This window comes from Nyctereutes procyonoides, unplaced genomic scaffold (assembly GCF_905146905.1).
Source record: "Nyctereutes procyonoides isolate TBG_1078 unplaced genomic scaffold, NYPRO_anot_genome, whole genome shotgun sequence".
NCBI classification, from domain to species: Eukaryota; Metazoa; Chordata; class Mammalia; order Carnivora; family Canidae; genus Nyctereutes; species Nyctereutes procyonoides.
The window spans coordinates 37,354,508-37,377,372 of record NW_026575047.1 but is presented as its reverse complement, the minus strand read 5'-3'; the positions used below and the strand labels follow the sequence as shown (position 1 = coordinate 37,377,372).

The window sequence follows — 22,865 nt, the reverse complement described above, 5'->3', positions numbered from 1 at the left end:
CTAGGCCATACTGGTAAGCCCAATTCTATGAGAGAGATAAGCAGCTGGCTATTCTCCCAGGATATCCAGGGCACTGACCTTCTCAGAAGCAGCAAGACTGACAGTGAGAGCAATCAAGCTGTCAAACATGACCAATCCCAAAGCCCCCATCCTGCACTTCCCACTAATATGGGAAGCTCATCCTGTGCTGACCAGTCTCCTGGGCAGACAGAGGCTTCCAAGGGCAAGCTCCTTCCGGGTGTGTTCCTCTCAGGCGCCCAGATCATTTCTGGCTACCTGCTCTTGTACTTCTGTTTCTCGTGAGAGTCTTTCATGCTCCTCAGCCTGTGTGAGGGAGTGAAAGAAGGTGGATATCCATGAAAAGTTCTGTGTGCTCGGGTCTGCAGTGGGAGTGCCTGGTGCAGCTGTGGGGTAGGAGAGACCTCCTGGGGTGTGCAGAGGACATGGCACCCAAGAGGGGCTCAGCACTGGGCCGATGAATGGAGCCCTCTCTCAGGAGCCTGATGGACATAAGTTCCACCTCAATTTCACTGGCAATATGGAAAGTGCACTGCCATCAGCATTATATACTCACCAAACTCATAATAGGTCTGGTGATACCGGTTGGGGCAAGGATACGGGACAAGGGGAGCCCTCAGAGATTGGTAAAGTTGTTTTGAAAAACAGTGTGGCTTTCCCTGATAAAGTAAGAAATGCACATTCCCTGTCAACCCAGCAAATCCACCACTAAGTTACACACATGAGAGAAATCTTTGCACAGGTGTATCAGGAGAAATAAACAAGAATGTTTTCAGTGGCAGTGTTTGCAAACACAAATGTCCACCACCAGCAGAATGTATATACTGGTCTATTCATCTAACAAAATACTATCCCACAGTGAAAATGAACCAAGGCTATAGGCATCAAGAGGGATGAATCCTTTTTTTTTTTTTAAAGATTTTATTTATTTATTCATGAGAATACACAGAGAGGGGGAGAGAGAGAGAGAGAGAGAGAGAGAGAGAGAGAGAGAGAGAGAGAGAGGCAGGCGCAGAGACAAAGGCAGAGGGAAAAGCAAGCTCCATGCAGGGAGCCTGACGTGGGACTCGATCCCGGTTCTCCAGGATCACTCCCTGGGCTGTAGGCCACACTAAACCGCTGAGCCACCCAAGGCTGCCCAAGAGGGATGAATCCTAAACACAATGCTGGCAGGTGGCCCAAGGTACAAACTTCTTGCTGTAAGACAGATAAATACTGAGGATGGAATATATAACACGAGGGCTACAGCTAACACTGCCGTGCGCTACACAGGAAAGTCAAGAGAGTAGATCCTAAGAGTTCTCATCACAAGGAAAAACTTGTTTTCTCTTCATGGAATCCATAGGAGATGATGGATGTTAGCTGAACCTACTGTGGAATTCATTTCACAATGTATATAAATCAAACCATCATGCTGTATGCCATAAGCTTGTACAGTGATATGTATCAATTATTCCTGAATAAAACTAGGGGAGAATCCAACATTAAGCAAAAAAATTAAAAAGGAAGTCACAAAAGGAGATACACAGTATGGGTCACCAGTGGGATTGTATTTATATAAGGTTCGATATAGGCAAAACTAAATCATGTATTATTTAGGGCCAGAGTCAACAAACTATAGCCCACAAACCAAATCCAGCCTATGGCCTTATCTGTTTTTGTAAATAAAGTTTTATTGCACACAGACACATCCATTCATTTATATATTAGTCTACAGCTGTTTTCTTGCCTGAAGAGAAATGCTGAATAGCTCAACAAGGACTGTGTAGTTCATTAAAAAAAATTACCATAAGGCCCTTTAGAGAAAAATTTTGCCAACCTCTGGTTTAGGGATACACTCAGATGGCAAAACCATAAAGAAAATGAAAGGATCACTTAATACAAACTTCAAGAGAGTGGTAACCTTTTGAGGGGCATATAATTAGAGACAGGCCCATTAAGGGACTTCTGAAGGAGATTCCTCAACCGGGCGGGCAGGTACAGGAATGTTCACTTTACTACCAGACATTAAATGTAACAGACAGTTGGTAGTAAGTATGACAAAGTTGTCAGGGAGGCTAATCTCTGTGAGCAGAGGTTTCTGAAAATACAAAGTGGGGAGCCCTGCACTCAGGGACACTGGAAAATTTGTTGGGGACAGAGGAGGGGGCTGGGCTGGGCCTATAGGTTCTGGCCCCAAGGGACATGGAGGGCTTAGCAGACTATGGGGTGGCAGGAGCAGAGGGTGTTCCCAGCAGGAGGTAACAGAGGAACAAGAGGAGAGGCAGCACCAAGGAAGAGCAGGGGAAGGAGTGCAGGGGGCAGTGAGGACAATCCAGACAGAACAAGACTAATGAGGTCCTGGGTGATGAGATGGAGGGTGCTCTGTAGGTGGTAAATGTTGCAGATGAGTCAGCAGTGCCTCCATGGGAGGGGGGCGGCGATGGCGAGTCTAGGGGGAGCTGAAGGCCAGAAGCCCAGAAGGATGCTTCACATAATGCATCCTGGGGAATAGGCTGCAACGGGAACGCCTGTCTCCTATACACACCCCTTTCCTCTTTTGTGACCTATTTCTGCCACTTGCATAGAAAAAAATGAAAAAGCCTCCCTAGTAAAAGCCCCAGCTCCTGTGGATGGCTGGGACCAAGTTCTCAGAAAATGCACACAATCAGCAAGAGTTACTTAGAAGAAGCGACAGCTTGGCCCCTCCAGTCTCCAGCCTTGCTCTGGACTCCAGAGGGCACTGCGTGGCACACAAAATGGGAGACAGCCCTGGTTTCTCTCTACGGAAAGCCATTCCCAGATCCCAGGAGATGGAAGTTGGAAGGATCTAAACGTTTTCTACAAGAGGCTGGGATTGAGTGACAGCAGTTGACAGACATGCTGCCTACTTCTAGAGTAGCAATAGATGCTTCTTTTCCCCCCCCCTTTTCTTTTAAACCATAACCAGGGAAGAAAAGAAACCAAACATCCATTGAAAACCTACTGTGCGCCGAGACCCTTCCATATGCTGGTTCCCTTAACATAAGGTGCTCTATTTGATCCAAAAGAAGAAACCATAATGACGGGAAGAGGGGACCCGGCTGCGCTCTTAAGAGCAATTTCACATTCCCAGAAGAAAACACCCAGTCAGGGTTTGAAATGCTTGCATCCCCCAAACAGTCACGATCAGGCGGTCCTGGCTACACCAGGGGCTGCTAAGTATTTGTAGAATGGATGACCTCGGAGGGTTCTTCCCACAAAGAGGGAAGATCCTATAAATCTGTGATCCTATAAATAACAGACCCAAGGGCGGCAGAGCCTTCCAGAGCACCAGGGAGAAACACCTGCTCCCAACAAGTCGTGCCCACAGGCAAGGCGCTACCACCCAAAGAGGTGGGTCTGAGCTGGGTCTGTAAAGAGTGCCAATCGCACAATGAAACCAAGTGCCCTGGCAGCTCAGTTAATAAATGCTCAAGGAAGGGAGTGTTCATATATGGTAGAGTTGGCTGTTCTGCCCAAAGACTCACCACAAATCATCCGACTGCTGGCGTTTAGCTGGTGGCGATAGAATGGCTTAGGTAGGTGCTCTAGGAAGCTGGGAGATGCCCTCACATGGCTCTCACCTGTCCACATACGGCAGGGTGGGATTAGTCTGAGGTTTCGGTCCTGGTTCCCTCCTGACACTGACCCCACCCACGCCTGCTGTTCTGTGGACACAGCGCACCTGCCACAGGGCTGGAGAGGATGTGGCCAGGTCTGGCCTTGTCACCCACTGACTATGTCACCTGCTTCTGTGCTGCAGCCCCGTCTGGCTTGCTGCTGGAACTCCAAAGGTGAGCTGGGCCCAGTCCCCAGCCCTCAGAGAGGGCAGTGCCCTGGTGCCCCATGCACAGAAAAGGATCCACATAGCCCCCCTGAAGTTCAAGCAATGCTGAGACAATGACCACAGGATTCCCGCCCAGCCCTGCCTTTAGTTGTAGGTGGGGCTGAGACATGAAGTCTTTTCCTGGGGAAGAAGAAAATGCCTAGTGTTTCAGAAGAAAGAAGAACAGGTCTGGGCACAGGTTTCTCCTGTGATGAACAGCGCCAACTGCTCTTAGGGGAAGGACAGGCCTTCTGCCTCTTTACCCAAGTACAGCATGACAAATGCTTGGACAGGGCCTAGGAACTTGCTGGGCCCTGGTGTGGGACGACAGCTGCCGGAGCTGCTGGCTGTGCCTCTCCCTTTATGGGGAGCCTGTGTGCTGTGGACTGCCTGCAGTTGACTCAGCGGCTCAGTCTGCTATGGCCTCTCCTCACAGTGACCTCCAAATCCCTTCTATACCAACAACTTATCATGAAGCCTATCTACTCCTTCATCTGGGAGGGGCAGAGCAGGGCTTCCCATCTCGGCCCATGACGGCCTCCTGCCCCAGGAGGGATAGCTGGCTGAGCAGCATTAAGACGACATTCAAGGTCATGCACTTGACTTGGCCAGGCCAACAGAGAGGGGCAGGATCCAGGCTCTGGACCTGCCCAAGGTCAGAGTTGCAACCCATGTGCCAAGACATAGTGACCATTGGCCACCTCAGTTCAGATCCACATTTGGGAACAAAGGTTTAAAACAATGTGATGACCACTATCTGGTGTCCCGTGCTACAGCTCTCCTGGCGGGAAATCTGCCCTCCCATCCCTGCCCTGAGTGCCAGTCCCGGTGATTCAATGACTAAAGTTCCTATGTCTCCACCACGCTGGCCCTCCTGCTCCCCCCAGGGCACCTCCTTTTGTACAGCTAGGACCTGTCACAGCTCCTATGCCGCCACAGTAAAATGGGAATCCTGGGCAGGTTTCAGGAATACCAGGAGGGATGCACAAGATCCTTGGCTCCAATTCTGAATTCCAGGGTGCCTCACTGCTAGGTTCCCACTCTGTGAGTCCATAACTCAATGGGTCCCCCACACACTGACTGTGAATTGGTTCTATTCTGTGGTGAGGGGGTAAGCAACCCCCACCCCATACCCATCTGACCTCTCGTAGCTGGCTTGCTTGGCTCACACCCTGCCACACTGTCGCAGCCTTTATGCAGAGTGGCGTGATACAGTGGCTGACACTATGACAAATTATTAAAAGTCCAGCTAATAGGAATAAAGCACTTTCTCAAAGAAAGTCATTTTATCGGGGATCCCTGGGTGGCTCAGCGGTTCGGCGCCTGGCTTTGGCCCAGGGCGCGATCCTGGAGTCCCGGGATCGAGTCCTGCATCGGGCTCCCGGCATGGAGCCTGCTTCTCCCTCTGCCTGTGTCTCTGCCTCTCTGTGTCTATCATAAATGAATAAATCTGAAAGAAAGAAAGAAAAGAAAGAAAGAAAGAAAGAAAGAAAGAAAGAAAGAAAGAAAGAAGAAAGAAAGAAAGAAAAGAAAGAAAGAAAGAAAGAAAGAAAGTCATTTTATCTGTATTTAAGCCCAATATAACCTTAAATAACTGAACTCACAAACGTGCAAACCCAGCTTGAGGGCAGATGAACTGATAGCATCTACAGATAAGAGGAAGCAGGTCAGTTTGATTCACCACCCCTGTCAGAACATTCTGGAAGAGGCACAGTCCGAAGCCCAGAGATACCTGTGGTATCACCACATCTCCCAGAAGAAAAACAACAGTAACAATAATAATAATAAAGGCACCTTTCCAATATTCACTCAGCAAACATGAGCTGCCTACCTACCAAGTCCCAGGCATGTTCACACTTCCTCAGCACTCACCAGAATCCTGCCAATGTCTTATCCTGCTTGTTTAGAGGAGAAAACCAGCCCCCCTGCCTCCCTTTAGACATATTTGCCAGACCAGCTATTGCCATCTGAACACAGAAGATGATACCCTGCCTGCAAGGCACCATGTCAGGACACGCTCCTCTACCAGCCAGGGAACGGCCTGCTCCAACCCAAGCGCTAGGAAGCTGGTGTCCTAGGAACTAGCCACAGTGCCAGCCTGCCAAGCCTACTGGCAGTGTGAATGTGGTCGGGTGACTGCCTGTCCTTGATCTCAACTGTGAAGCGAGAACTTTGGGGCTCCCTTCTTGAGTAGGAGGAAGGGTTGTGGCAACTAGGTGGAAGTCATAGAGGATGTCGGGGCCCAGCCAATCTCATCCGCAGTTTCTATGAGGCTGAGAGAACATGGCCGCAAAGGGGAATTTTGTCTTAGGACAAGGAGCCTCGTCAGGAGATCAGAAGGCACCGACAGGCTCCCATAGTTTTCTCAGAGGACCTTCTGATGGAGGCATCTCTGTGCCTTCTGCTCTGTGGCTCCAGAGGAGCAGGGAGCCTCCAATCAGGCCCCATTATACTGCCCAACCCCCCATCCCCTGCTTCTCACCCTTCAGGATGTGGACTACAGGCAGAGCCAGGAGGGGGGACAGACTATAGGCAGGAGGGGGAGGCCGGTCACAAGACTACTAAGAGCTTCAAGTCAGTGAAAAGGTGCTTAACATCCCTCCTCAGTGGGCAAAATGCAAATTAAAACCATGGTGAGATAGCACATCACACCTGTCAGAATGGTTAGCATTAAAAAGACAAGAGAGGGATGCCTGGGTGGTTGAGGGTCTGCCTTTGGCTCAGGGTGTGATCCTGGGCTCCTGGGATGGAGTCCCATTTCAGGCTCTCCACAGGGAGCCTGCTTCTCCCTTGCCCTCTCTCTCTGATTTTTTTATTTTTATTTTTATTTTTTAATAGCTATTTTCATTTTTATTTATTTAATTTTTATTTATTTATGATAATCACACACAGAGAGAGAGAGGCAGAGACACAGGCAGAGGGAGAAGCAGGCTCCATGGACCGTGAGCCCGACATGGGATTTGATCCCGGATCTCCAGGATGGCGCCCTGGGCCAAAGGCAGGCGCTAAACCGCTGCGCCACCCAGGGATCCCTCTCTCTCTGATTTTAAATAAAATCTTTAAAAAGACAAGAGGGGTGTGTGGGTGGTTCAGTCCATTAAGCGTCCCACTCTTGATTTCAGCTCAGGTCATGATCTCAGGGTAGTGGGATTAAGCCCTGCATCTGGCTCCAAGCTCAGTGGAGAGTCTGCTTGGGATTCTCTCCCTTTGTCCCCCCCCACTCGCATGCACACACATGAATGCTCTCTCTCTCTCTCTAATCAATCAATCAATCTTTGGGGGAAAAAAGCCAAGAAATAACAGGTGTTGGCAAGGATATGAGAAAAGGGGACCCTCATGTACTGTTGGTATGAACGTAAATTGGTGCAGCCACTGTGGAAAACAGTATGGAAGTTCCTCAAAAAATTAAAAATAAAATTACCATACAATCCAGTAATCCACTACAGGGTATTTACCCAAAGAAAACAGAAACACTAATTCAAAAAGATATGTACCCCTATGTTTACTGAGCATTATTTACAATAGCCAAGGTATGTATGGGAAGCAACCCAAGTGTCCATCCATAGATGGATGGATAAAGAGCATGTGGCATATATGCACAATGGAATATAACTCAGGCATATGAAAGAATGAGATCTCACCATTGGTGACAACATGGATGGACCTAGAGGGTATTATGCTGAGTGAAAGAAGTCAGACAAAGACAAACACTATATGATTTCACTCGTATGTGGAATCTGAAAAACAAAACAAACAAAAAGCGGGACAAACCAATGGTTGTCAGACAGGAAGCAGGCAGGAGGAATGGATGAGATATATATGGGCAATTAAGAGGTACAAACTTCCAGCTGTAAAATAAATAAGTCATGGGGATGAAAAGCACAGCATAGGGGATGCTGTCAATAATACTGTAAAAATATCTGGTGACAGATGGTGGCTACACTTCTCGTGATAAGCAGGAGTAATATATGGAGTTGCTGAATCAAGACGTTGGAAACTAATATAACACTGAAACTAATATAACACCTGAAACTAATATAACACTACTATATGTTAATTATACTTCAATAAAAAAAAGACTTTCAAGACAAGTTATGGCCTTAAAACAAAATATTAGGCATAACTGTGAGGCACTTCAAAAGCAAGCTCATTTGACCAACTAAAAAAAAAAAAAAAAAAGGATGAATTTGTGCTTTTTCTTTCCTTTTTTTTTTTTTTTAGCCCAGATTGATTGGGAATAAAAACTGGGGAGGTGGTTTAGAGGGCAAATAGGGGAATTCAGCTTCAGATACACTAAATTTCATTTTATTTTTTCATAAGTGACTTTGTTTATTTATCTATCTAAAGTAAACTATCTCCAAAATGGGGCTTGAACTCACAATCCCAAGATCAAGAGTTGCATGCTCCACCGACTGAGCCAGTCAGGTGCCACAGATACGCTGAATTTCTGGTGACAGCATATAATGTAAATCGTAAAACTGTCCAGCGGGATGAACACAGATTAAAGACAGAAAAGAAATTATAAAGCATCAAGTCTAACTAACTTTTTTTTTGTTAACTTGGTGATACTTCTGTTGACATCCTTCTTTATTCTACCCCCATAGCAATGTGGCAAAAATATCAAGGAAGACAGTGGAATAATACAAGTACCTGAAAAAAATTTTATTTCAAGAAATTCTCTAAAATCTTTTTAAAAAAATTTGACTTCCAGGAATAATTAACACCAAAACCAGATTAGATATAATAGCCAGTGCTGGTAAGGGTGCAATACGCTGGCATTCTCATGCATGCTGGAAGAACAGACTCTTGGGAAAGCAATTTGGTCACATCCACCATATGCCATGAATAAATAGTTAATATCTCGACCAATAGTATTTCTTCCAGGAATCTATCCTAAGGAAATAGCCCAAAGAAAGCAATTAGTTATGTGATGAATGAATGAGAGTATTTGTTGTATAAAGATGCTCATTATCTATACAGTAAAGAAAAAAAAAAAACGGAAGCCACTGACATATGCGACCATAAGGGGAGAGATTAAGAACATTATAGGCCTTGGTAGAACTACTACACAGGCATTAAAATGCTAGTTACAAAGACAATATGGTGACAGGGAAATTTTTTTTTCCCATTTACAATAAGTTTAAATGAAAAAAAAAAAAAAGGCAGAGTGTGTGATTATACCAGCATCATGATCACAACAGTAACATCTGTGTTAAGGCGGCAGGATTTGGGTGCATCTCTTCCCCTCCACTTTCAAACATATTATACAGCTTTTTTGTTAAGATTTCATTTATTTGGGGCAGCCCGGGTGGCTCAGCGGTTTAGTGCCGCCTTCAGCCCAGGGCCTGATCCTGGAGACCAAGGATCGAGTCCCACGTCGGGCTCTCTGCATGGAGCCTGCTTCTCCCTCTGCCTGTGTCTCTGCCCCTCTCTCTCTCTCTCTGTCCCTCATGAATAAATAAAAATCTTTTTTTTTTTAATCTTTAAAAAGAAAAAAAGATCTTATTTATTTGAGAGAGAGACAGAGTTTGTGTATATGTGAGCAGGAGAGAGAGGTAAAAAGAATCTGAAGTAGACTCTGCACTGAGCTTGGAGCCTGATGTGGGGCTCGATCCCACAACCCATGAGATCATGACCTGAGTCGAAACCAAGAGTTGGATGCTTAATGGACTGAACCACCCAGGTGCCCCCGGATTGTACTGTTTTTAACGAGAAGGAAGTGTCTGGGAATATTAACATTAGCCCCTGGGGTGGTACCTTGGCTCCATCCACACTGATGATGCGATAGCTATTCCTGGTGACATCGTAGAAGTAGGAAACGGTGACTGCCTGCTTGCTCGCAGGCACCCAGTTCTTTTTGGTGCTGGGGTCGATCTGGAAGACGTGCGCCCGCGTGGTGAAGATGGGCTGTTCTCTGCAGGAGGAGAGAGGGCACGTGAGCTGACTGAACGTGACTTCATGCATCATTTATGATTTCCAGCACCCCCTGCTGCCCCCAAAGATCTTAATAGCTCCTGGGGAGAGATACATATGCATGAGGATAATTAAAATAAGAAAAGGGAGCAAAGAGATGCCAGCACAGGAGTTACAGAAACCCAACACATGCAAGCTGGAGGCAACTGGCCGAACAATCGATCTGCTGTAAATGCCGCTTTGTCCAGCAGTCTTGCTTCCTGTCCAGTGTCCTGGTCCTGTTCTGACATCCTGTGGGCATTCTCGGGACTTTGTGATACATTTATTTTTGGAGGACTCTGCCACAATTTTAGGATTTTGCAATCCATTTGCAACTTTGTATTATATTTCTAGGAAGTATTTCTCAAGTTCACAGCCTTTTACAAATGATGTGTTCATTCGTAATTGACTGAGCCTTCAAGTTTTATGTTTCCACTTAAAAACCTTTTGAGGGATCCCTGGGTGGCGCATCGGTTTGGCGCCTGCCTTTGGCCCAGGGCGCGATCCTGGAGACCCGGGATCGGGTCCCATGTCGGGCTCCCGGTGCATGGAGCCTGCTTCTCCCTCTGCCTGTGTCTCTGCGCCTCTCTCTCTCTCTCTCTGTGCGTGACTATCATGAATGAATTAAAAAAAATAAAATAAAATAAAAATAAAAACCTTTTGAGGTTTAGGAGTTTAATTCAGGAAATCCATCTCTTTTGCTATTCTTGCCTCTGTACGGTTGTTGCTCTTTTGTTCTGCATGCCTGTCAATTCTTAATGTGATCGTCAACCAAATGGGCACACTATTCAGGTTTCTTCCTGGCAAGCAGGGAATTATTTTGATAGTGACAATAAGTGTCAAGAAATAAGGAAGATGGGTTAAAAAAATTGTAATGGATTACACTGGATTTCATATTTTAAGGTATCTACTTCATAAAGTAACATAAAATGAAACACAAACTCATTAAGAAACATACTTAATTTTAAAGAGTGTCTTTGGGCAAACTGGCTCAAAAATCCTTTAAGTGTTCCAGATAAGATAACATGAGGGAAATGGAACCACCAGGATGTAAAAGTAGCCCCATTACTCACAAAACGCTACAGATTTAATAAGCATTTATTGGAGATAAAAACAAAACCAAACAGTAACTCAAATTAAGTTTTAAAATCCTTACGACATCAAAAGGAGTGACGAAAAAACACCAAGTGGATACAAAAAAAAAAAAAATCAAAAGGAGAAGGTGAATTTTAAGTGTTGTGGTCTCTAGATGGAGCAGTCTTTGAGCCTGTTCTGCCTAGAAAAGGCTCATTACTGGAAAGAAAGCGCTTTCTTAGGAGAGAAACTTCTTCCTAGAAAAGCAATTTACTATTTGACCCTCATGCAAAGAATACTGAGTATCGCCACAAATATCAGCATCAACCATCAATTGTGGCCACAAGACAAGTGCAGAAACTTTTTCATGACTGCTCTTCCAGAAGAATAAAAGCCAAGGGCATGCCATTTGTGCTCCCTCAATGCAGCAGATTCAAGAGGCCAGCTTTCCAGAAGAACCAACAGAAGCATTCCTTGCTCCCCCGAAACTTTCCTTCTAGATCCCAGGCAGGACAAGTGCCTCTGGGGATGTGATTACCAGGACGTTTATCTTTCCTGAACCATGATTAGGTTCACCCACCCACCCAATCCTAAATTGACACCCTTCCAGCAGCAGGGTGACAGGATGTAGAAACAACAGGAACACCCTGGATGTAATTCCCTGCATCTGTTGTCCAGAGGGGCCAGCCCAAGGGGGAGCCTGTGTGCACATGGCTGCAAGCTGTCCTCAACAAGTCCACATGGGGAAGTCGGACATCTGGATCCCCCAGCTGTGCCACTGCCAGCCCAGGCACCATATTTTGCTAATCATCTAAGTACAACACCATAAAGGAAAACACTTGCTCACATGGAATTCTCCTGCATATGCAAGAGGAGAGGCTGATTGAAAGGACAGTAACTGCGGAAAAGATTTTTAAAGAAATTCTGCAATGTAAACAAATAGCAAATCATGGTGTGTACCTAAAACTAACGCAATGTTACATGCCAATTATGCCTCAATTAAAAAAAATAATAATAATTGCATGGCACTTAGTCTCTCTGCCTCCCTTGCCCAGAGCATGGACAAGCGGGGCAGGGGCCCATGGATCAGCCAGGAGCCCTCGCTGGGGAAGGGGCCTGGCTTTCACACCTTCCCTTATGTACTCCACACTGAGGAAGAGGAACTGGGTCTGGGATTTAGTGCCCTTAGCCCAGTGCTCTCTAAACCTCTGATAGAAATTAGCTGGGGCACTCAATAAAAATACAAGTTCCTGGGCCCCAACGCCCCCCTCCCCCCAGGAACTTGGCTGTCCAGGGAGGGGCCTGGGTAGCTCTGTTTTTAACAAGAGTTCCAGGTGATTTTATCTTCAAAGAAGCCAGGGAGATACCCACAGTAGACATGATCAGATGATCTAGAAAAAAGGTGGAAGAAGTGACCCTACAGCCAGCATCTTTCCTCTAGAAAGACACAGCTAACTTTGAATAACTCCAGAACTTCCTTCCATAGCCCAAAGGGGACTATGTCTGTGGCCAAGAACATGATTTTGGGGTGCAAAGAGTGGGGAGGTACATGGTGAGGCAGAAGAGAGCACTCTGGGTAGAGACTGGGGGGTGGGAAGCTTGTATGGCCAAGCAATGACCTACTGCAAGCACCCTGTGTCCCTGAGGCCTGCAGGACAAAGAAAGTAAGGAAAGTGGAATGAACGGAGACATGGCAGGAAGGACCAGGAGACGAGAGGGTGGAGGTTCCTGACCAGGGCTAAGCAAAAGCCAAGAGTCATCTGCGTGGCTCGATTCAGGTCAAGGTGAACATATAGACATGAAGACACCCCATCTGCTAATCTGTCTGCTCCGCTATGGGAATGGACCCAAGTGATGGTGAGTCGCCCTGGGGGCCCTATCCAGAAATGAAGGATGTTGGAAGAACACAGTGGACCTTCTGTGGCAGCAGCCCGGGGTACCATGGTCAGGTCTCCGCAGGCCAAGTGGCTGCTCCAGTGTGGAGAGAGGCCCCGAACCCTGGAAGGGGAGCTGCGGGGAGTCCCACCACCCCTTCTGAGGACGAGCACCATGGGAGACCAAGGACCTGCATTCCTTGGTCCTGGCCAATGCAGGGCCAGTCTGATAGCAGCGCTGTGCCCAGGAAACTACTCAGAGTACTGAGATTTCCATGTGAATAACCACATCTGAGGCCAGTGGGGAATTCTAATTAATTCTTCTAAACTTCAAAAATCTAATGGTATTTAAAGAAGAGGGGAAAAAGGGATTTAAAAAAAGCCAGTAGTTAATATTTACTGACTACTTCCCATCTGCCAGGCTTTACACGTGACCTCTCCTTTGGGGATCATAATGATCCTTTGGGGGAGGTGTACAGGTGGGGAAATGGGGGCTCAGAGAGCCCAAGGACCTGATGTGGCTTACACAGTAAGTGGCAGATCTGACGTGAAATCAGTTCTAAGTGACATGGTCACCCTCCCTCTTAATCATTATGCTATGCTCTCTTTCTAAAATAATAGCTGTCTGTAAGAGGCAGTTTTTGATGTGGTTTCCAATGATCCCCACCTCCCGGTAATTATGCCCTTACATAATCCCCTCCCCTTGAGTATGGTGGTAGTGGTGGGGGGGACCTGTGACTTGCTTTTAACTGAAAGAATACAGCAAAGGTGATAGGATGTCATCGTGCAAGTAAGTTCCACGGAACTATAATGTCTGTCTTGCTAGCAGATTCTCTTGACTCTCTTCACAGCTTTGGTGAGGCATGTTGCAATGCTGGGAGACCCACATTTGCAGGAACTGAGAGTGGCCTTCAGCCAACAGCCAGAGGGAAACTGAGGCCCTCTGTTCAACACCCCCTGGGGAACTGAAATTCCTCCAACAACCACTTGGAAACTTGGAGGTCAGATCTTTCCACAGTTGAGACCTCAGATGAGATCCCAGCCCTCGTTTATACCTTAATGACACTTCATAAAAGACCCAAAAGCAGAGGACCCAGCTAAGCCACGCCAGACTCTTGACCCAGAGAAAGGGTTTTAAGCTGGGAAGTTTGTGGCAATTTACCCAGCAAAAGATAACTGATACATTGACCTTCATAGAAAGTTTACTGTGTACCACAGATCCCTACATCTTGATGGGCAAAATCAGAGAAGTCTACAAACCTCACCACAAAATTCAGAAATGCAGACCCCAGCTCTGGGAGATCATCTTGTCTCACCTGAAAAAAGCAAAAATGCTAGAACTAGGACACAGAAGTCAGTTCCTATAAGTGTGCAAATCAGTATAAATAGAAAAATTCAAGAGAAGCAGAACTTTCCAACCCAGGAGGCCGCTTTTCCCTCCCAGCAGGGAAAAGCTGAAGCCAGTCTGTATCAGAGAACAGAAACTACCTTCATACCCAATTTTATTCTCCTTTCTTTGGTGTTTGATGCTTAGGGAGTGTATTTCAAAAATACTCCCAATCCTTCTCCAGTGCTTTAAATAGAAAGCAGATGTTTCTGGATGGCAAAACGTTTCTTTAGGCAGACAATATAACCTACTGTTCCCTCGCATAGTCTTTTTAGAGCTGAATAAACACCAATTGCTGCTCATTGAACACATTTTGGAACCTGACAGTAATTGTCTCCAAGAATAATTAGACACTCTGTGCAACATATGTATGTTTGGAATATGAAACCCACTCAGCAGAGACACCACTCCTGCTCTGAACGATTCCTGGCTCTGTGTAAGATAATTCTGCAAAGAACTGGCATGACTACTTTTTGCAAGAAAAAAAAAAAAGAAAAATGATGTTTTAATTTATCATAATCCTTCACTTGCAATTGCAATGCTCAGCTCCAGGCTTTTTCTGATATGAATCTGTAAAACCTCACAATTATTATTCCTACTTCTGACTTGAATGAACACAAACCATCCAGATATTATTTTAGAGCTATTTAAGAAGTGTTTCAGAGTCTCATAGGATGCCCTAACTAGTTTATCTACCTTGAGTCTTGAAAGCCTCCAAACATCAATCACACAGCACCAAGAGAAATGCTTGCTCTCAAACTAGATAGATGATAAGGCACAGCCCACCCATTGCAAAGGCCTTCCCTGGCTCTAGCCCCCAGGTATGTTAGAATGGCCCACCAGCCCTGACCACCTGGCCTTGCTCCTACCAGAGGGCCCTGCTGTTTTCCTGCCAGCACTTCCAAATCACTTACATTCCCAAATGTCCATGCACATGCCCTGCCTTGAGCCTAAATGTCCTCCCCCTTCGCTGGCCAGAAGAGCTCCTATTTGTCCTTCAAGTCCAGTCACAGCATCCTGAGATGTCTAATCTGTGCCCCTAAAACACAGGCCCTTGTGTCTGGCACAGGGACCAGCAGTATGGGCTCACCTGGCTCCTAGCCCTTGTTTTAGATGGTTAATAAGGCCCTCAGCTGTCAGGGTCAAATCTCCAAAGCCTAGACACAGAGTGGGTAAAAAAGGAGATAATGGGTAAAAGGTTCTTCTAGTACATTCTTCCATGCAAAGGATCTAACCTATGAGTGTATTGTGGTTCTACTTTCATACCAATATCTTTATTATGTTATATAATAAATATAACATATTATAATATATATAATAAATAGAACATAATAAAGTTGTTACTTAAAGATAATACAATGGCACACCTAAAACACCCAGGAAAATCAACTGAAAAAGCAATTATGAATAATTACATTCAGTAAGATGACTAGTTATAAAATTAACAAAAAATAAAATCAGGGATCCCTGGGTGGCGCAGCGGTTTAGCGCCTGCCTTTGGCCCAGGGCGCAATCCTGGAGACCCGGGATCGAATCCCACGTCAGGCTTCCGGTGCATGGAGCCTGCTTCTCCCTCTGCCTGTGTCTCTGCCTCTCTCTCTCTCTCTGTGTGTGACTATCATAAATAAAAAAAAAAAATTAAAAAAAAATAAAATAAAATCAACAGCCTTCCTATATACACAAACAACCTCATAGTTGATATAATGGATTTTTAAAGATCCCATTAACAGCAGCAACCAAAAAGACACCATTTCTAGAAATCTGTTTAAGTATGCAAGATATATATTAAGAATATTAAGGTAAGAATTTCTAAAGGCACAGAAAAACAAACTTTAATAAATAACACACATTCTGTTCTTAAATAAGAAAAGTCCATATAAAGATGTCGAGAACCCCTATGTTAATGCATACATTTATCATAATATCAACAAGAATATGTTTAGAACTAGACAGGATTACTCACGTGGGAAACTCACCCTATGAAGATAACTAAGAAAATTCTGAAAATGAAGAGCAATCAGATTTAGCCCTGTCAGAAAATTAACAAAGCAGGAAGCCACAAATGTTGGAGAGGATGCAGAGAAAAGGGAACCCTCTTACACTGTTGGTGGGAATGTGAACTGATGCAGCCACTCTGGAAAACTGTGTGGAGGTTCCTCAAAGAGTTAAAAATAGACCTGCCCTATGACCCAGCAATTGCACTGTTGGGGATTTACCCCAAAGATTCAGATGCAGTGAAATGCCGGGACACCTGCACCCCGATGTTTATAGCAGCAATGTCCACAATAGCCAAACTGTGGAAGGAGCCTTGGTGTCCATCGAAAGATGAATGGATAAAGATGTGGTTTATGTATACAATGGAATATTCCTCAGCCATTAGAAACGACAAATACCCACCATTTGCTTCAACGTGGATGGAACTGGAGGGTATTATGCTGAGTGAAGTAAGTCAATCGGAGAAGGACAAACAGTGTATGTTCTCATTCATTTGGGGACTATGAATAATAGTGAAAGGGAATATAAGGGAAGGGAGAAGAAATGTGTGGGAAATATCAGAAAGGGAGACAAAACATGGAAGACTCCTAACTCTGGGAAATGAACTAGGGGTGGAGGAGGGGGAGGAGGGTGGGGGGTGGGGGTGAATGGGTGACGGGCACTGAGGGGGACACTTGACGGGATGAGCACTGGGTGTTATTCTGTATGTTGGTAAATTGAACACCAATAAAAATTAATTTATTATTAAAAAAAAAGATTTAGCCCTGTCAGATGCTGAAATACATAACTGTAGAGTTATAGCACATGAAACGAGGAGGTATTGAGCGAAGAAGTAAATTAATGGAACAGAACAGTTAGAAATAAAAGCCAGAGGAATTAAGTGCACAATGCAGGTGGTACTGCTGATCAGCAGGGGGCATGGGAGTAGGTCCACATACCCCATTACAACAAGGGATTAGCAACTCTGGCGGGGCGGGGGGGGGGACCTGCCCCTCTGGTCCTTAGCCAGAAGCCTGTCTCCTCGCCTGGTCTGAGCACAGCCAAGTGGGTCACAGCAGGCCCATTCTATTAAAGTTACTTCTGCCTGCCCCAAAACTGCCTAGGTTAACACAACTGATAAACGAGAGACCTCATATAAGTCATATTTGTCACAAACTCTCCTCCTCCACTAACGGGATTCTCTGTTTTGGGTCACACTAACATCAGAGAATGGAAGGAGACAAGTGACTCTGATGAATGCTGATGGCCTTTCTTAATGACGCTGCACGCTGCCTTATATCCCAGAGGGCTTGACAGTTTCTCAGGAGCTCTCCGCACACACATTTGCCATGGGTCCCCCTATGATGCAGGGTTGATGAAGTTCCAGGACTGATTCACAGCTGTGGGCTGCCCCAGAGGGGCCATCTGATCCAGTCCCCTGTGCTCTGGGAAAGGGTCAGGAGTCTCTAAGTGGGGTGGTGGTCCCGAGCAGTGGGGGGGATCCCAACGGTGAGGAGGGCAAGAGACAGGGTTTCTGAGAAGCAAATCTGATATGAAGGGTAAAGACTTGCAAGGGGTACGGTGGGAGCTTCTCTGAGGACGCAGAATAAGAAAACAGGTTATGGGAGGACAAGACCAAGGGCAGGATCAAGAGAGAAAATAATGGACGCCTAGGTGGCTCAGTGGTTGAGCGTCTGCTTTCAGCTCAGGGCAGGTCCTGGGATGCAGTCCCATATCGGGCTCCCTGCAGGAGCCTGCTTCTCCCTCTGCCTGTGTCTCTGCCCTTCTCTCTGTGTCTCTCATGAATAAAAGATACTAACTTTTAAAAAGAGAGACAGAGAGAGAGAGAGAGAGAGAGAGAATAAAACAAACTCACCAGGGTGATAACTGAAAGAGACATGAGGGAAACTTCTGGCGTAATATTCAATATCTTCATCTGAGTGATGCTTACTCGGTTGTGTTCACTTTGTGAAAAACTCACTGAGGTGTACACTTGTAATTTATGTATGCACTTTCCTGTATATACATAACTTTAAAAATATATCATATGTGGGCAGCCTGGGTGGCTCAGCGGTTTAGCGGGGCCTGATCCTGGGGACCCGGGATCGAGTCCCATGTCGGGCTCCCTGCATGGAGCCTGCTTCTCCCTCTGCCTGTATCTCTGCCTCTCTCTCTCTCTCTGTGTGTGTGTGTGTGTGTCTCTCATGAATAAATAAAATCTTGCAGTTTTATGCAAAATTGACAAAAATGATGATACACCAGAAATGAATCTAGTTAAAGAACTGATTAAAAAACAAACCCAGCTCTCTGAAAACTATATAACACTGATGAAAGAAATTGAAATTACAAAGAAATGGAAAGACATTCTATCCATGCTCATGGAGTAGAAGAACAAATCTTGTTAAAACACCTATATTGTCCAAAGCCATCTACACATTTAATGCAATTTCTATCAAAATATCAACAGCATTTTTCACAGAGCTAGGACAAACAATCCTAAAATCTGTATGGAACCACAAAAGACCCTGAATAGTCAAAGCAATATTTAAAAAGAAAAGTGGAGCTGGAGGCATCACAATTCCTGGTTTGCAGCTATTTCACAAAGCTGTAGTCATCGAAACAGTCCTGGTACTGGCATAAAAACAGATACACAGGGGATCCCTGGGTGGCTCAGCGGTTTGGCGCCTGCCTTTGGCCCAGGGCACGATCCTGGGGTCCCGGGATCAAGTCTCGCATCAAGCTCCTGGCGTGGAGCCTGCTTCTCCCTCTGCCTGTGTCTCTGCCTCTCTCTATTGTGAATAAATAAAATCTTTAAAAAAAATTAAAAAAAAACAGATACACAGATCAACGGATAGAACAGAGAACCTAGAAATGAACCCACAATTATATATAGTCAATTAATCTTTGACAAAGCAGGAAAGAATATCCAATGGGAAAAAGACAGTCTCCTCCACAAATGGTGCTGGAAAAACTGGATAGCAACGTGCAAAAGAATGAAACTGAACCATCATTCTTTTTTACCATATACAAAAATAAACTGAAAATGGATTAAAGACCTAAATTAGAGACCTGAAACCATAAAAATCCTAAAGAGCACAGGCAGTAAGTTCTCTGACATCAGCTGTAGCAATATTTTTCTAGATCTGTCCCCTGAGGGAAGGGAAACGAAAGTAAAAATTAACTATTGGTACTACACCAAAATTTTAAAAGTTTCTTTCTGCACAACAAAGGAAACTATCAATGCTAAAAGGCAACCTCCAGAATTGGAGAAGATATTTGTACATCACATATCTGATAAAGGGTTAGAATCCAAAATATATTAAGAACTCATAAAATTCAACACTCCAAAAATGAATCTGATTTTAAAATGGGCAGAAGAAATGAACTGACATTCTTCCAAAGAAGACATCAGATAGTCAACATGACTCATCATCAGGGAAATGTAAATCAAATCACAAAGAAATACCACCTCACACCAGTCAGAATGGCTAAAATCAACACAGGAAACCACAGGTGATGGTGAGGATGCAGAGAAAAGGGGAGCCCTCTTGCACTGTTGGTGGGAATGCAAACTGGAGCAGCCATTCTGGAAAACAGTACAGGAGTTCCTCCAAAAATTAAAAATAGAACTACCCTATGATCCAACAATCATACTACTGGGTATTTACTCAATGTATACAAAAACACTAATTCAAAGGGATACATGCACTCTGATATTTATAGCAGCTTTATTCACATTAGCCAAATTATGGAAATAGCCCGTGTCCATCGATAGATGAATGGATGAAGATGTGGTACATATACACAATGGAATATTATTCAGCTATAAAAAGGAATGAAATTTACACTTTTTATTTTATATAATAAAAAAGGAATTTATAAAAAAGGAATAAAATCTTGCCATTTGCAATGACATGGATGGAACTAGAGAGTATTATGGTCTAAATGAAATAAATCAGTACAAGAAAGATAAATACCATTATGATTTCACTCGTGTGGAATTTAAGAAAACTAACAAAAAAAGAGATGAACCAAAAAACATATTCCTAATTCTAGAGAACACACTGCTGGTCAGCAGAGGGGGAGGATGGGAGAAACAGGTGATGGGGATGAAGGAAGCACCTGTTGTGATGAGCACCTGGGGATATATGGAAGTGTTGAATCACTATATTGTATACCTGAAACTAATATTACACTGCATGTTAACTGGAATTTATTTTATTTTATTTTTTATTTTTAACTGGAATTTAAATAAAAACTTTTTTAAAAAACCCACCTCACCAGTAATACTGCAATGTCACCCCATATTCATATGGCAGCCCTCTATTCCTATCTAGACCCTCTCTCCCTCCTCCACACATACATCTATCTTTCCTTTGCCCAACCAATCTTCTGGGCTTGGTAGGTGAGGGGGAAGTGGCTCTCCAGGTACAGAAGATGTGCTCGGAGACAAGCCAGCTAACGTAGCTATGGGAGAGGGGACAAGAGATGAAGCCAGAAGGTAGGCCCAAGCTAGATACCCACGGACTCAGGATGCCACACTAAGGAAACCAGTCTCTACCTTGGGGGCCACTATCTCCCAACTGTGCTCCATGGAAAGTTTATGTCAAAGCTATTTTCTCTTCAAATACATTCCAAGAAACACACATTGTAGGAAAAAATGTTAAATGCATTTGGATAGTTTTCTTAATTATGTAACATCGTCTTTAAGAAATGGTATTTTAAGGGATGCCTGGGTGGCTCAGTGGTTGAGCTCCTGCCTTTGGCCCAGGGCATGATCCTGAAATCCCCAGACTGAGTCCCACATCAGGCTCCCTGCATGGAGCCTGCTTCTCTCTCTGCCTGTGTCTCTGCCATCTCTCTCTCTGTCTCTTAGTATTTTCAGGGCACCTGAGTGGTTCAGTGGTTGAGCCTCTGCCTCTGGCTCAGGTCATGATCCCAGGATCCTGGGATTGAGTTCCACCTTGGGCTCCCACAGGGAGCCTGCTTCTCCCTCTGCCTATGTCTCTGCCTCTGTGTGTCTTTCATGAATAGGTGAAATTTTTTTTTTTTTTTTAGGGCTATTTTCAGAGCACCTGGGTGGCTGAGTCAGTTACACATCTGACTTTGGCTCAGGTCATGATCTCAGGGTCCTGGGATCCAGACCCGTGTCAGGCTCCCTGCTCAGCGATGGAGTCTGCTTCTCCCTCTCCTTCTACTCCTCCCTCCACTTGTGCTTACTCTCTCTCTAATGAATAAATAAATGAATAAATAAAATCTTTTTTAAAAAAGAAAAAGAAATGGTATTCTCTATCCAAGACTGCTGCAAATCACCTGGGAGCTGTGAAATGCACCAGCTCTTGTCATTGGAGCTGCACAGGAGCGTATGATCTCCACTTGCAAACTGGCCATCACCTCGATGGCACCTTCTGTTCACGTTGTGCCTGTGAAAGATATACTGTCTTAGGATTTTCACATGTGTTCATGATTTTATTCCATATGTAGCATATTGAGCATTTATGCTATCAAAACTCCATCTGAATCTATGATTTTAAAAAAAGGAGTTTTAAACAAAAAAGCAGAGTTCTATGATTCATGTACTGTGAACACCAAGCCAAGAATCAGAATACATCCCAAGTGACGATTTCTAAAAAGCCAGGTGGCAAACTGCCCAAGTCATAACGATTAATGAATCCTGGGACAGCTAATTCAGGAGAGCACAAAATATTGCCAAAGGAGCAGTTTGTGCTCTTCTTCTTGCTATAATACATCTGTGCACAGAGTTTCATATTACAGTGCAATGAAAACAAAATATAGAAGACTTTATGCCACACCTGATATGAGGCTATGACTTGGCAACATTATGCCAATCACAACAGATGTGATTTTTATTAAAAGGACTGGAAAAATAATGTTCTCAATTTTAAATGCTGAGGGCTTTTGTATTCATCTATAGCAAAATGAGGAGAATGCAGGGTGACTGCTAATGGGTTCTGGGTTTCTTTGAGGAGGGATAAAAATGTTCTAAAATTAGACTGTGTTGATGACTGCACAAGTTCTGATTAAAAAAAAAATCAATGAATTGTATATTTTATAAAACTGAGTTGCACCGTGCCTACCTGAGGTAAATTGCAATAAAACGACTGATTTTTTTTAATAAATTAATTTTTATTGGTGTTCAATTTACCAACATACAGAATAACACCCAGTGCTCATCCCGTCAAGTGTCCCCCCAGTGCCCGTCACCCATTCACCCCCACCCCCACCCCCCGCCCTCCTCCCCCTCCACCACCCCTAGTTCATTTCCCAGAGTTAGAAGTCTTTATGTTCTGTCTCCCTTTCTGATATTTTGTTTAAAGATCAAATGTGGATGAGAACAGGGAGAAAAAAGACCCAGTGACTAAGTTTCCCCCCCTGCGGCTGTTGAGAAGTCTGCATCATGCTAAGCAAGCCCTGCCTACGGACCATCTAGCGGAGGTGCTGGAAGGCAGATGGGATCACTTCTCGAGGTAACTCTGTGAGGTTAGACTTCCTTGGGGAGTCCGCTGGGTGGATGACACTACTCAGAGAGACCAGGGGAGAAAGCAGAAGATGGATACCTGAACGCAGGGAGGCGCCCAGCACCGTGACGGGAAGAGGAGCCAGGAAAGAGTCTTGAAACTCAAGAAAGTCCTCAGAATCACTACGGCTGAAAACCATTTGGCTTCATATCCTATTGAAAGCTACCATGTTGCTCCTCTACCTTTTCTGGGACAGATGTCTGAATGATGCCCTAAAAAGA

General features: G+C 44.8%; 1 protein-coding gene across 2 annotated transcripts in view; it reads right to left on the bottom strand.

Moving 5' to 3' along the window:
• The window catches only part of HOMER2 (homer scaffold protein 2), a 95,160-nt gene that overhangs the window by 38,739 nt on the left and 33,556 nt on the right, over positions 1-22,865 (bottom strand). For both annotated transcript variants that reach the window (XM_055326378.1, XM_055326379.1), the window contains exon 2: positions 9,602-9,758. In XM_055326378.1, the coding sequence (XP_055182353.1) occupies positions 9,602-9,758 (157 nt within the window). The remainder of the gene's footprint in view (positions 1-9,601; positions 9,759-22,865) is intronic.